Genomic DNA, 14,595 nt, shown 5'->3' with positions numbered 1-14,595 from the left:
TAGCGATGCTAGCGTGGGCTCGATAACGCGGCGCTCGTACCACTCGTGTAAATCGGACGTGCGTTCATAGTTTTTTGTATTGACACTTTTGTTGGCGCGTTTATCACCGGGCACAAACTCGCCATTAAACACGGTGTTCACTTTTACATTAATGTGTTTTTGCATCACTTTCTGCACGTGTTCGATCACAATGTCTTTGGCATCTTCGAGAAATTGGCGAGGTTCGATGTAATTATTGTTTATTACCGCACCGGTTAAGATGCGGCTCTCGAACGCCGTATCAATCTCTCGCCAAACGAGTCTTTCTGCGTTATTGTCGCCACTGTATTCACCACCATTGGATACAAACTGTTTCTGCAATCGAATTTTTGCACCCTCGAGTCGCGCGATTCTAGCCACCAAAGATTGTCTATTTCCAATCGAGAGTCGCGGACGCTTGTTACGGCTGTTTTCTTCGAGCAATTTGATAAATTCCTCGCAGCGCAGCGCCCATGCAAAATATTCGCCCAAGGTGGTGACTTGGCGGGACCGCTCCAACAGGTCGCGTTCGTTCTGCTCGATGTTTTCCATTATTTCTTTTATTCACTATTATGCCACTGACACTTCTGACACAAGAAAGTAACCACTAAACTTTTTTCACTGCTGCATCTATACGCTTTCAAATCGTACTATGGTTTGACGCGCTCTCATCCTCCTTATATATTTCACCTAATTCTGTCTCCTTTTATAACATTTGGCGTATCTCAAAAGATAGTTTCCCGAGATATCGGTTTTATGGATAGAGGAGTAAGGACACAAGCTGCCGAACGTTGGCGCCGATACGTTGCATTCTTCCTTAAAAAATATTAAGAAAAATGTTTCGCTCTCGTTTTTATGGGAGATTTTCCGCGAGGGTACAAAGCTGCCGAACGTCAACGCTTTTGCACCTAATCACGTTTCAACATGTTCGTCGCAGCGTCAGCCCTAAAATCTTCATTTCTTTCCTAATGATAAAATGTCCATAAAATGAAAAACATAGTTTTATGGATTCTAGAACGCTCCGTTGACAAGTTCGAGCAGCCGGACATCGGCGCTTCCGTAATAAAATTATACTAACGTGAGTACAAAATTGTCGATCATCGGCGCTTGTTCTATACCTTTTTGGGAAAATGTCTAGGATCCCTCATAAAAAAAAAAAAGTGTAAAGATATCCATTTACAAATATTACACTCAAAAAACTCCCTCTCCTTTGTCGAAACATCCCCTCCACCCCGCGTGACGTCATACCCCTCGCCTCGGAGAACCCCCCCACCCCGCATGACGTCAGCCCCCGCGCCAAGAGATACCCCCGCGCCCCGCACCCCCCTCGGAGCCCTATGGGTTAGAACTCTCCTAGTATATCTACTGGCGCATAATCCTTTTTCCTTAAATCGTCTAAATCGACTCAGATATATGTTTTATATACATATATAATATACAAAAGACATATTATTTCTCTAACTCTAATGTAACAATATTATATGATAAATAATATAATAATAATTACATATAATACACAATATATATATGAAATATATGTGTGTGTGTGTGTGTATATATATGTATATATACATATATATACATACAATATATATATATATGTATATATTCGATGATTGCAAAAGTTCGTGCCCGATTTGCATAGATGGCGGTAATAACGCCATTTGGCATCAATAACGCAATTTGGCGGCAATATTACCGCCATCTATGCAAATCGGGCACGATTTGTGCGAAAAAGAAATTTTAAAAATGGAAAACGAAAAGTTACATTTGCGTCATGTTATGCTATACGAGTTTCGGAAAGGAATAAGTGTTGGAACCGCAACAAAAAACATTCGGGACGTTTATTTGAATCGTGCACCTGCTCTCCGAACACTAAAAAAATGGTTTAAGAGATTTCGAAATGGTGATTTTAATCTAAACGATCGACCCCGCTCTGGACAGCCTTCCGGCATTCATGACAACATTGTGCGTGCCTTAGTGAAAAATAATCCAAGGATTACGACTGAAGAAATTGCTGAGAGGCTGAATATTGACAATTCGTCTGCATTTCGCCATTTAAAGAAACTCGGATTCACTTCCAAACTCGATACATGGGTGCCGCATTCTTTGACGGAAAAAAATAAGCTGGATCGCGTCTCTGCGGCAATTTCTCTACTTCAATGCTATGAAAATGAGCCTTTTTTGGATCGAATTGTTACAGGAGATGAAAAATGGGTCCTGTACAATAACGTACAGCGAAAAAGGAGTTGGAAACAAGCAGGTTAAAGAGTAGAACCCGCGGCAAAAGCTGGCGTGCATCCAATGAAGATTTTACTGTCTGTTTGGTGGGATTGCAGGGGAATCATTTTCTTCGAGCTTCTTCCACAGGGCGAAACAATCACGGCGGTCAAGTATTGTGAGCAACTAGCCAAACTCAATGTCGAAGTCCAAAAAAAACGTCCAGTTTTGGCTAATCGAAAAGGCGTTATTTTCCATCAAGACAACGCCAGACCGCATATTGCACAACAGACGCTACGAAAACTGAAGGAGTTAAAATGGGAAATCCTCCAACACCCACCGTATTCTCCAGATCTTGCTGCTTCAGATTTTCATCTGTTCCGCTCTCTGCAGAATAGTTTAAATGGGAAGAATTTTGGTTCCGTAGGAGCTGTCAAAAACCACCTCACGACTTTTTTTGAAGGAAAACTACGTAATTTCTATGAAGAAGGAATCGGCAAGTTGGTAAAACGTTGGGAGACAATTGTAAAAAATAATGGTAACTACAAAGTTGATTAATAAAACTATTTTCATTAAAATGTAACTGCTTGTGTTTTATTTTCAAATCGGGCACGAACTTTTGCAATCATCCAATATATACAGGGTGGTTCACGTAACGGTCGCCACGATTTTTGAGACATTTCCGCCAGTTTAAAATAAAGTTTATACAGTGAAAATTAATCTGCTTTACGCAAGTTATAACATGCAATAAAAAATTAAAAAAAAATTTTTTTTTTATAAACAAATCAATGTCACCTTGAATTTTTTAAATGGAACCACTATATTTTTTTATATAAATCGATTCCTCACAATATTCTGCATAAAAAATTATAAGGATAGGATGGTCAAAAAGTGAATAGTTTACGAGATGTTTTATACTTCAATTTCACATAATCTTATTATAAGGATGGTTCTCGTAACGATCGCCACGATTTTTAGGGCACGCTCGCACGCACGCGTGCGCGCGCGCACATACACACACACATTAAATATACACAGGGTGTTAAAAAAGTGTCGCATATGCTCAGCGCTATTCGATAGAGAATAAAAATTTAAGAAAAAATGTCTAATACTATTTTTTGATGCGATAAATAGTTTCGCTGCAATTAATTATTGTAATCAGTCAATCAGCACGGAGCTACAAGAGAAAACAAACGATGGAGCGTGCGAAGTGGGAAAGAATTTTCCGAAAAAATTATTTAAAGGAAAGCAGCTTGCTCAAATGCGAATTTGGCCTCATAAAATTTAGTTTAGGTCTCATTTTTTAATTTTAGACAAGATGAAATTATTCATTGTATCGAAAAATAGTATTAGACATTTTTTCTTAGATTTTCATTCTCTATCAAATGGCGGTAAGCGTATGCGACACTTTTCTAACACCCAATATACATATACAGGGTGTCCGGTAATAGTCGCATCAACCGTCGTGTGCAGGTAGAGCTAGTTAAACCGAGTAGAAAAGTCCTCTACCATTTTGCGATATTCTCAATAATAAGAGAGAAATAAATTAAAGGAAATCAGCCAATTCGCGCGATGATAAGCGTGCGGCGAGAAGAGACAGCCCACTCGGGGGTCCAGAGTTAGCGCTACTCGTATGGAGTTACTGTCTTTTGTAAAGTGCTCCTCCCCGCTTCATCGCGCGCTTAGCAACCGTGTAACATTATACTGTTTCTTTTCGCCGCATGCTTGGTAACGACATAAAACTGGGCTGTCTCTTCTCGCCGTCGTCACGCGAATTGGCCGATCTTTATTAATTATTATCTCTCTTATTATTGAGAATATCGCAAAATGGTAGAGGACTTTTCTACTCGGTTTAACTAGCTCTACCTGCACATGGTTGATGCGACTATTACCGGACACCCTGTATATTGTATATACATAAAGTTATTGTAGAAAAAACGTTTGGAATTTCAAGAAAGATTTTTAACGTTTACGGTTTATCCGTGAGTATCACAGAGTTCCATTTTGCCCTCCAATAGGCTTTTGCGCGACACTATATTCAAGACGATATTCATGGTGGTCAGGAGTGAGCAGCAAACACGCCACAGGACACCTAGAGCGAAGGTCATTCTAAAGTAAAAAAAATTTAGAACGGATGATCTTTCTCTCCAGTGGACCGGAAGGGTCCAGACCTCGGTCATCTGATGCCTTCCCAGGACCATTGTTGCCAAAATTGGTACACGGAGACGTCGATTTATGGTTTCTCGATTTCTCGATTTCTACTCTTACTTCAATCTCACAATACAAAAATCCACCTTCTCGAAGATTTATTATGACAATGAGTTAACTGCTCAGATAGCCAAATCTGTCAAGAGCATGTATTAAAACTGTGTGCTATATATTTTTGCCAGCAAAAAAACTGCAGATTTTATACAAAACTTGTTATATCAGATAATGATAGCAGAACGTTGGCAGAAATGTTATAAAATCTGCTGACATAATTTGGCAGCAAGTCAGTAGCAGAAATCAAGCAGGATTTGTGCAACGCAGTTTGGTGTCAGATTGACGGCAGAAATCGAGCAAGATTTGCGCGCGCACAATCTGATGGCAAATTGACAACAGGATCTGCATTTTGCAGTTATTTAATAGTTCCTTCATCTACCGCTATGTGATGTATTTTCTCGCAATCAAATTTCTGTTAAAAATAGATATAAAGTCTGCAAGTCGTGGTTATTAATAAAAGATCAAAAGTATATTTTTCTATCAGTTTAATTTTTGATACCTGACAAGTCTAACATGAGAATATTAAACTTATTAGAATCAATAGGATATACATGAAAAATTATCCATTTACTTTCTATTTAAAGCATAAAGCAGAATTTAATTCTCATATAAATTATATCTTAAATTTTATAAATTATAAATTTAATTATTTTTACAATTTATTTTATTAATTTAATTAATAGATTAAATTGAACATTTAATTGCTATGTGAGATATAACTACATACAATATAATATGTTATACATTAAATATCATATTTATGAAAAAAAAAATTATAAGTAGCGGATAACACGTCTTATGCATCTGTTATATTCATCGAAAAATATTGAATTTTATTATACTTATATATTCAAATGGCAAGGAACTGTGCAGATCTTGCTCGATTTCTGCCGCCAATCTGCTATTAGATTGCGTTTGACAGATCTGTTCGGTTTCTGCCGCCAATCTGCCATCAAACTATATGTGCAGATCTGCTCGGTTTCTGCCGCCAATCTGCTGTCAGATTTTGCTTACTAACTATGCTAGCAGAATATCATCAATTGCGGACACAGTGGATAGGAATCTGCTGTAAAGTCATGATTAGATCTGCTGTCATACTGCCGACATGCTGCTAACATTTTGCTATCTGGGGAGATAGAATAAGGTATCATTTTTAAATTGTAATAGATAACATTTTATAACTCCTAGGTTTTAATGTAGGGATGCTAAGGATAAAATTTAGCCGTTAAACATGAAAAAAAGTCGCTTTTTTCGCAATAATAAAAGTGATCCACTTGACATGGAATGCTCCATATATATCATAGACCTTATAAGTATGGACTGGCAATACATAAAGCAGATCTTGTCCGGAGGGAGTTAGAGAGAGAAACATACTACTTCTCTTTTGAAACAATAGTATTTCCGGACACTCGTAGAGAGAGATAGTACTTTCTCTCTCTCCGAGTGTCCGGAAATACCATTGGTGCAAAAGAGAGAGTAGTATGTTTCTCTGTCTAACCTCCTCCGGACGCTGCTGCTAACAGAAACTATCGGCAATTGCCAATCCATATCTATAAGGTCAATGATATATAAATATTCCAGCAAACACATATTATAATAGTTATATAACATTGGAATCAAAAATCAAAATAACAGCGTTATATCTTTATAATATAATTGTTATATACCATCTGTTTATTGTTGCTATATAATATACTAGTAAACACATATTATAACAATTACAAAACATTGGAATAAAAAATTAAAATAACAGCTGTTATATATTTATTATATAAATTTATACACCATCTGTTTGCTGTTGGTATATCATATATTAGTAAATACGTATTATAACAGTCATATAACATTAGAGTAAAAAATTCAAATAACAACTGTTATATAATATTTATTATATAAATTTATATATCTGTTTACTATTGTTATATAATGTATGCATATGATGCATATAATGTATGTAAGAATAGTTATATAAATGTTTCTTAATTTGCGTGTTTTGTGCAATGCTGCGAAATTCCGCAACTTTTTGCATACGCACAGCTTTTTCCCGCGTTCTCCCAAACACATAATAGTTGCTTTCCTTTTACACTCAAGTGATACTGAGTCACTCAGTTATGTGAGTATTTTATACTCAGATATGACGTCATTGGTTCAGTGAGTAAAAGGAACGCGTAAGTGAGAAAATATTCTCAATAACCTTAAATTCATTTGTAAATTGTATCGTGAGCAATCGTGAGTTTTAGTTTTTAACTAAAGACGCTAAAAATATGACTTCTTTTACTGTTTTAAATATTATTATGAAGGTAAGTTGATATATGTATGCTAATTGTTTATCACTTATATAATTAAATATAATATAGCAAGTATTTTTGTATCGCCAGTGAAGAATAAAATTAGGAATAACTGTAGACGATCCAACTGGCTTAATTGATTTTTATTAATTCGATGTCATATAAAAGTACAGACTACGTTTCGACCTTTGGTTCAGGTCCTTATCAAGTCTAAAATTAAAAGATATAAAAAATAATAATACAAATATATCAAAAAGAAAATCATTTTATGGATGTATAGCGTAAACCAAGTGAAACTAACGATTGGTATAAAGTAAATCATTTAAACATACGTAACATTTAATAAAATTTCAACAAGTTAAATTTCTCTAAATACATATGATGTGTCAACTAACGTTTCGTAGAGATGGTAAAGAACGAACTAAGTTAAACATCCTTTATTATTCTATCATAAATAGGATTTAAATTCTCTGTGTCTTTATGTAGGTTAATCGTGTTGTTATACATTATTATTGAAATCATGGATTGATAACAAGAAGAAGATATTTACATCGAAACAACAACTAGTTTTCTTACTACGCTGCAGAAGATTTGATGTTCTTCCAACACACATCATGAAACTGAAAATGATCATCTTTTTTCACAGTAATAGCGTAAACCAAAAATTTGATTATTTTTCTAGACGTACTCGACTTAGATTGTTGAATTTAGAAATTAAAGATTTAAATTTTAACTTAAAGTACTTACATTCTAAACTACATATCATTGAAAAAAGAATGTTTGATTCTCTTCCACGGAATTTATTGGATAGATTTTTTGAATTTAATTACCATAAACTATTTACTTTTAATCAAACAAAATAGATTAACGCTATCAAAAAGTTCAACAATCTAATTCGAAAGAATAAAGTTTCACTTAACCCCTTTAGTAATATTGACAGATCGAAATGGATAGTAAATCTCAGTAATAAAATAATCCCTGAGAACACTTTAGATATTTTAAGCTTAGGAGAAAAATTCGGCATGCCCGTCTTACAGAATGATAAGAAAGACCGCATTAATACTGTTATCGAGGTTGCTAAGAACTTAGAAATTAATTGCTCTAAGATCCCCAAAGATCTTGTTGAATCGACAAGGAACGAAGTAACAAATGCGGTACATGGATATCTTAGTAAAAAGAAACACACTAGCTTCATAGATAGACATATTATCAATAGCTCTAAGCAATGTCATAAGTTCTTACGTGACAACGAGGACATTTTAGTTACTAATGCCGATAAGGGCCAAACTACAGTAATTTTAGACAAGAAAGATTATATTGATAAAATGAATGTGTCACTTAATGATCAATCTACTTATATTAAACTGAAAAAAGATCCTATTAGGAAACTATCCAGCAGAATTAATTCTTTAATTAAATCTTGGCGTGATAACAAATTGATTGATAATACAATATACAAACGTCTTAATACCACTAACGGAAATCTCCCACGATGTTATGGTTTACCGAAAATCCACAAAGTTAACGTCCCTTTACGTATAATTGTTTCGTCTCTTGGGAGTCCGGTTTACAATGTAGCGCGCTTTATTCATGATATATTGGAACAGTCAGTTACGAAACCTGTTTCCCATATTAAAGATGGTTGGACTTTCGCGAATAAAATTAAGAACGTTAATATTGACGATAGTGAAATGTTGATTTCACTTGATGTCACGTCTTTATTCACAAACATTCCTAAAGAATTAGTTTTAAAATCCATTGAAAAACGTTGGACGGACATTTCATGCGACACAACTTTTAGTTTAGCACAATTTTTATATGCAATCGAAGTCTTATTAGAATCAACAAGTTTTTGTTTCAATGATCAATTCTACGAACAGATACATGGTACTCCGATGGGATCCCCCCTCTCACCTATTTTAGCTGATTTGGTTATGGACGATCTTGAGACACATTGTTTAAGCTCCTTACAATTTGATATTTCAGTTTATTGCAGGTATGTTGATGATATTTTTGCGGTAGTACCGCGTACTGAAATTGACACTATTTTGACTACATTTAACAGTTATCATCACCGGCTGCAATTTACGCATGAAATTGAAACAAATAACAGGATTAACTTTTTAGACACAATGGTTATTAGAAACGATGGGAAACTTATGACGAATTGGTATCGGAAACCCACCTCTTCTGGTAGATATTTAAATTATTATTCCAATCATCCGTTTAAATACAAAGTGAACACCATCAATAACTTAGTTGATCGCGCTATTTTGTTATCTGATTATCGTTTCCATAATGGGAACTTACATATTGTTAAAAGAATCTTGTCTAATAACTGCTTTCCTATGACGATCATCGAGCGTTATATCTATAAAAGAACATGTTTTTTAAAAAACTCTCATAACGTTGCTGACAAAGAGAATGATTTTGATATTTCTTCTTGTATTTTAATGCCGTATATTAAAAACTTAAGTGATATTATTGCGAGATCTATTAAGAAAACAGGCTTAAATGTTATTTACACGATACCAAAAAAACTAGACAATGTAATTAAACGCGGAAAAGACAAATTGCCTAAAGCGGATATGACCGAGATTGTATATAAGATCGACTGCAATGACTGCGACGCTACATACATTGGACAAACTAAAAGACACCTAAATACTCGGATAAAAGAACATAGGAATAACATAAAATTGTATAGTAGTAACCAGAACGTTATAAGCAAACATAGAAATGAATATTTACATGACTTTAAATGGACAACCTTTAATATTTTACATCAGGAAACACATACTAGGAAAAGAGAGATAGCCGAAATGTTTTATATAAAAAAATATAACAACACGATTAATCTACATAAAGACGCAGAGAATTTAAATCCTATTTATGATAGAATAATAAAGGATGTTTAACTTAGTTCGTTCTTTACCATCTCTACGAAACGTTAGTTGACACATCATATGTATTTAGAGAAGTTTAACTTGTTGAAATTTTATTAAATGTTACGTAAGGTATGTTTAAATGATTTACTTTATACCAATCGTTAGTTTCACTTGGTTTACGCTATACATCCATAAAATGATTTTCTTTTTAATATATTTGTATTATTATTTTTTATATCTTTTAATTTTAGACTTGATAAGGACCTGAACCAAAGGTCGAAACGTAGTCTGTACTTTTATATGACATCGAATTAATAAAAATCAATTAAGCCAGTTGGGTCGTCTACAGTTATTCCTAATTAAATATACATTAAAATTATATATCATTAGATTTCAGAAGACGATTCGGAATCAGATTGGACTAGTTCAGATTCAAAAGAATCCAAAATTTTTTCCTCTTCTGAATCGTCATCCTCGGACTACTCCGACTTATCTAATCCTCCCAGAAGGAAGTTACACCGAATAACTACTTTTATGGACACTGTAAGAGATGAGCAAGAATTTAAAGAACATTTTCGATTAAATCGTTCAACTGTTGACCTAATAATAAGTATGATCATTCACTGATAAATAAACTGAACTACAATATGTTTAATTTGCATAAATTTCAGATAAGATTGAAATTGAACATGTTTTACCTCAACATAAATTTGGAAGGCGAAATATATGTGTACGAAAAGCAGTTTTAATGACTATATGGTATCTTAGTAATACAGAGACATTTCGACAATGCTCTGATAGGTTCAATGTTACCAAAAGCTCCTGTCATCGTATCATCACAAAAATAATAACATTTCTAGTAAGAAAGAGGAGTGGACAGTATATCGTATGGCCCACTGGTCAACAACTGCACAAAGTACAATCTGAATTTTTTAAATTGCGTGGGATTAATGGGGTAGTTGGAGCTATAGATGGGAGCCATGTAAAAATTAAAAGGCCAGCCTCGAAACACCATTATGTGTATTATAATATAATAGAAAAGGAGATTATAGTCTTCTCATACAAGGAGTTTGCGATTGTAACAAAAAATTTATTAGTTTTTTCTGTGGAGAACCAGGATCCATCCATGACAGTCGTCTTTTAAAAAAGTCGTCTCTGTACAGGAAAGGATGGATTCTTGGGTCAAAATTTCTTATTAGGAGACTCAGCATACCCCTGTTTGAATTGGCTGATCTGTCCATTTAAAGACAATGGCAGCTTAACTCTAAATAAAAAAATATTTAATTACCGCCATTCCGCAACTAGAATTGTAATTGAAAACGTTTTTGGACTTTTGAAAGGAAGATTTAGGAGACTAAAATATTTTGAAAATGATGATTTAAAGTTTATAGTAAAATGCATAGTAGCTGCTGCTGTGGTACATAATATTTGTTTGGATAATCAGGACGAATTAGATGTCGATGATAATAATGAGGGTAATGCGAATATGATAGATGCAACAGAAGTTAGTGGTATAAATGAAAACTATTCCAGAAGAGACGAAATTTTTGCGAAAATGTTTATTTAGATATGTATATTTACGAAAAATAGACAAATAAAAATTGTATTTTAACTTAACTTATTCAGTCTTTCTTATTTATTAATATAACAATTTTGTTAATAAGAAACAAACATAAATCTCCTTTAATCTTTCTTTTCAGAAAAATAACATTCTTGTCAAATTAATAGAAAATAAACATTTTAAATAAATTATAACAAAATTTCTTTAACTTCAGTATTTTGTTTATGTTAAGATAATTCTTTAAATAACATTCTTTTAAAAATAATAAACAAAAAATGAACATTCTAAGCTGCTTTCGAGACAGAATCCAAATGATCCGTGCGGTGTGATTGGTCAAATCTGAAATTTCATTATTGCAATTATAATAAAATTTCAGATTTGACCAATTACAGCACACGGATCATTTTAATCTAGATCATTTGTATTCTGTTGCGAAAGCAGCCTTAAATAAATTCGAACTTAAAATTTCTTTAATTTTACTATTTAAATGTTATTTAAATATCAAGTATAATAGTACTCTGCGTGTGCTATTACTGAAATAAAATAAAAAAAACTAAAAAAACTTGAAATAAACTGGACTGAGCATCAAACTTCGATTGAAGTTTTATAATACTAACAATTATAATTTTTTTCTTTTAAAATCTTCTGTAAGTCTTCTAATGCCTTTATTTTCTTCTTTTTCATTTCCAGTTTTTCTTTATATAGATCTAGCTTTTCCTTTTTGTATTTCAAGTTTTCTCCAACATAAAATTTTCTGCTGATTTCTTTTTCTTTAATTTTCTCCATTTTTTCTTCAAAAAATTTCTTTTTTACTTTTACTAGTTCCATTGATGGATTTTTTCTTTTTGCGTACAAGATGAATCACTGGAACAAGAAGGTCTTGCTGAGCTGGTGTCGGAATCAAAATCCAGTGTTGGTTCGACTTGAGTGTCTTGCGATTGCAATTCGTCAACATCTAACGAATGTGGGCTTGCATTCGATGGTGAATCACCCAATAATTCATCCAATCTATCATAAAAAGTGAATTTCACAGGACCTCTTCCCGTTCTAGATTTTACATCTTTAGTATTTTTATAGGTACGCACTAAATTTTGCCACTTTTTTTTGCATGCCAATTCGGAAACCTAAAAATTAAAGGAAATATTTTAGCCATTATAATCAATATGATATAAATATAATTCAGACATTCACAAAGCAATCGTTTGAAAGAGCAACAACAATAAAACAAAGTTTAATTACTTTTTATTATTAACATTAATTGTATAAGTAATTTCACTTACTTCAATATTTTGACTAGTAAGTTCTTCACTAATAATTGACCAAAACGTTTTTCTTTTATGTACGTGATGCATATCATCATAACGTGCTTCTACAGCTACTATTAAAGCACGAGTTTCATTTACAGACCAGGTATTTCTTTTTTCTTTTGTAGTGTCTTTCGTGGTGTCTAAATTTTCAATTTCGATCACACTACTTTCTTCACATTGAAATGATTTTTCAACATCGCTTACATATGCTTCTTCAAACTCATGGCTTATGTCAACAATTTTTATAGTTTTTTTAATGTTATCACTTCCTTGATTTTTAAAATATGGTTCATTATTTTTTTCATGAAATCCTATTAAATTATTTGGAACCCACATTCTGCATTTTTGCTCTAAAATACATTAACAGAATAAATATTAACAGAATATATTGTACACGGAATATTTATTCCTCAATACTTACCGGTGTCTTCCACATAAAAATCACCATCATCATTAGTAATCCATCCATTTGCTATTCGCAGTAAAAGATACGACATAACTAAAATTATTTACAAGATTATTTACTTATCACACAATAATTATTTATAACTTTAACAATTGCTTTCCATTTTCACTCAAGTAATACTGAATTATTCAGTTATGTATTTTATAGATTTTGTACTTACCTGCTTATTTTGATGACCAAGCACAACAATGTTGCTTTCCTTTTACATGAAAACTTTGGATGTCATAACTCTAATAATACAGGTTCATAACCTTACTTTTAATGTGAATTTATTAAACTCAATAAAGCACACGGTCTCGATCGTGTCCAAAAACTCAGTTGAATCTCACTTCTCCAGCATCAAAAGGAACGTGCATTCAACTGAGTTATGACGTCACAAGTGAGAATTATCTGAGTTTTCATGTAAAAGGAAAGCAACTAATGTCGCGACAACGAAAAACCAGTTAAAATAGCGCTAGCATCGCGGTAACGCGTGATTGCCTATCTAGTTAAGATGCGATTTAGGGTTGAATTATTATTGGCGGGAAAGCAGGCAAAAAGTAAGTACACGCACACGCATCACGCATTGTGCTCGTGCTGTCTTCGTGATCGGTTATTGTTTATTGTGTCGAGAATTATTTGGTGCTCAGGGTCTGTTAATCGTCGTTTAATTATAATGTGTTTAATTGTACAGACTGTTCAGTGCACTCTGTGAGAGCAAACAATTTTAATGCATACTGCAGAAATATACATTTATATATGTATATGTGCGTGCTGCATTCTTCCTCGGTCTGCGATCTTTATTTGTTCTCTTTGTCTCAATATCTCTTTGCGACAAATTATCTGAATAATTGTTGAACGCTTACACAAGCCAAAGACTGTAAGTATATATATTTAAAGTGTTTATCAAAAGACTGTTATATATATTGCTAATACGCTATTCCTAATACGCTGTTATTTTCTTACAAAAAGACACTATATAAACTCTCCATTAAAAGATTCCAGGAATAATAATAATTGATTGCCACATTGTCTCGAGTCTGAGCTACTGTCTCCATAGGTTTGTCGTAAGTATACATATAATTATTGTGGAGTGTGGCATGCTGCATGCATTTTTGCCTTTCATCGAATCACAACGTTGAAGAAGCCGGGAAGTATAAAATATTATTTATATTAGTTAAAAACAACACAATTGCAGAATTTTATAGATACGCAAGCTAATTTTTCGCAAATTTTTCTTTATATAAAATTAATATTTACATTGTCACTCATTTAATTTAATTAGCAAAAAGCTTTATACGTTTTTAGTTTTTAGTTTTAGTTTTTAATTTATTTTATTATTAACTAGTAAATATAGAGTTTTTATAGTAATATTAAAATAATATTAGATTTTGTGTGTGAATAGTTTTTATTTAACAATTTCTCAATTACTTAGTCGCACATTAGTTAGTCCATTTGCATTTTATTATATCATTAATTGATTATTATTTGTTGCATTTAATTGATATTTTCTGTACTACATTGTCAGTTTACTTGCTAAAAATAATTTGGCTTGCGTATATATTATATATACATATATTATTTGTTTTACATCATATAATTATCA

General features: G+C 33.0%; 2 protein-coding genes across 2 annotated transcripts; one reads left to right on the top strand and one right to left on the bottom strand.

The window, feature by feature from the left end:
* Positions 1–1,663: 1,663 nt before the first annotated feature.
* LOC145947209 (histone-lysine N-methyltransferase SETMAR-like) lies at positions 1,664–8,985 on the top strand. The gene is made up of 5 exons (XM_083057008.1): positions 1,664–1,669; positions 1,963–2,240; positions 2,358–2,742; positions 7,826–8,080; positions 8,932–8,985. The coding sequence occupies exons 1-5, from the start codon at positions 1,664–1,666 to the stop codon at positions 8,983–8,985; spliced, it is 978 nt and encodes a 325-aa protein (XP_082913134.1).
* A 2,995-nt stretch (positions 8,986–11,980) lies between these two features.
* Positions 11,981–13,277, bottom strand: LOC145947214 (uncharacterized). Its single transcript, XM_083057014.1, has 4 exons — positions 13,171–13,277; positions 12,966–13,043; positions 12,518–12,894; positions 11,981–12,361 (listed from the first exon to the last, which is right to left on the bottom strand). The coding sequence occupies exons 2-4, from the start codon at positions 13,039–13,041 to the stop codon at positions 12,056–12,058; spliced, it is 759 nt and encodes a 252-aa protein (XP_082913140.1). The 5' UTR covers positions 13,042–13,043; positions 13,171–13,277; the 3' UTR covers positions 11,981–12,055.
* Positions 13,278–14,595: the final 1,318 nt, after the last annotated feature.

The sequence above is a fragment of the Prenolepis imparis genome, unplaced genomic scaffold (assembly GCF_030444845.1).
Source record: "Prenolepis imparis isolate NDT839.2.m4 unplaced genomic scaffold, iyPreImpa1.0 SCAF_53, whole genome shotgun sequence".
NCBI classification, from domain to species: domain Eukaryota; kingdom Metazoa; phylum Arthropoda; class Insecta; order Hymenoptera; family Formicidae; genus Prenolepis; species Prenolepis imparis.
This window is presented reverse-complemented; position numbering and strand designations above follow the sequence as displayed.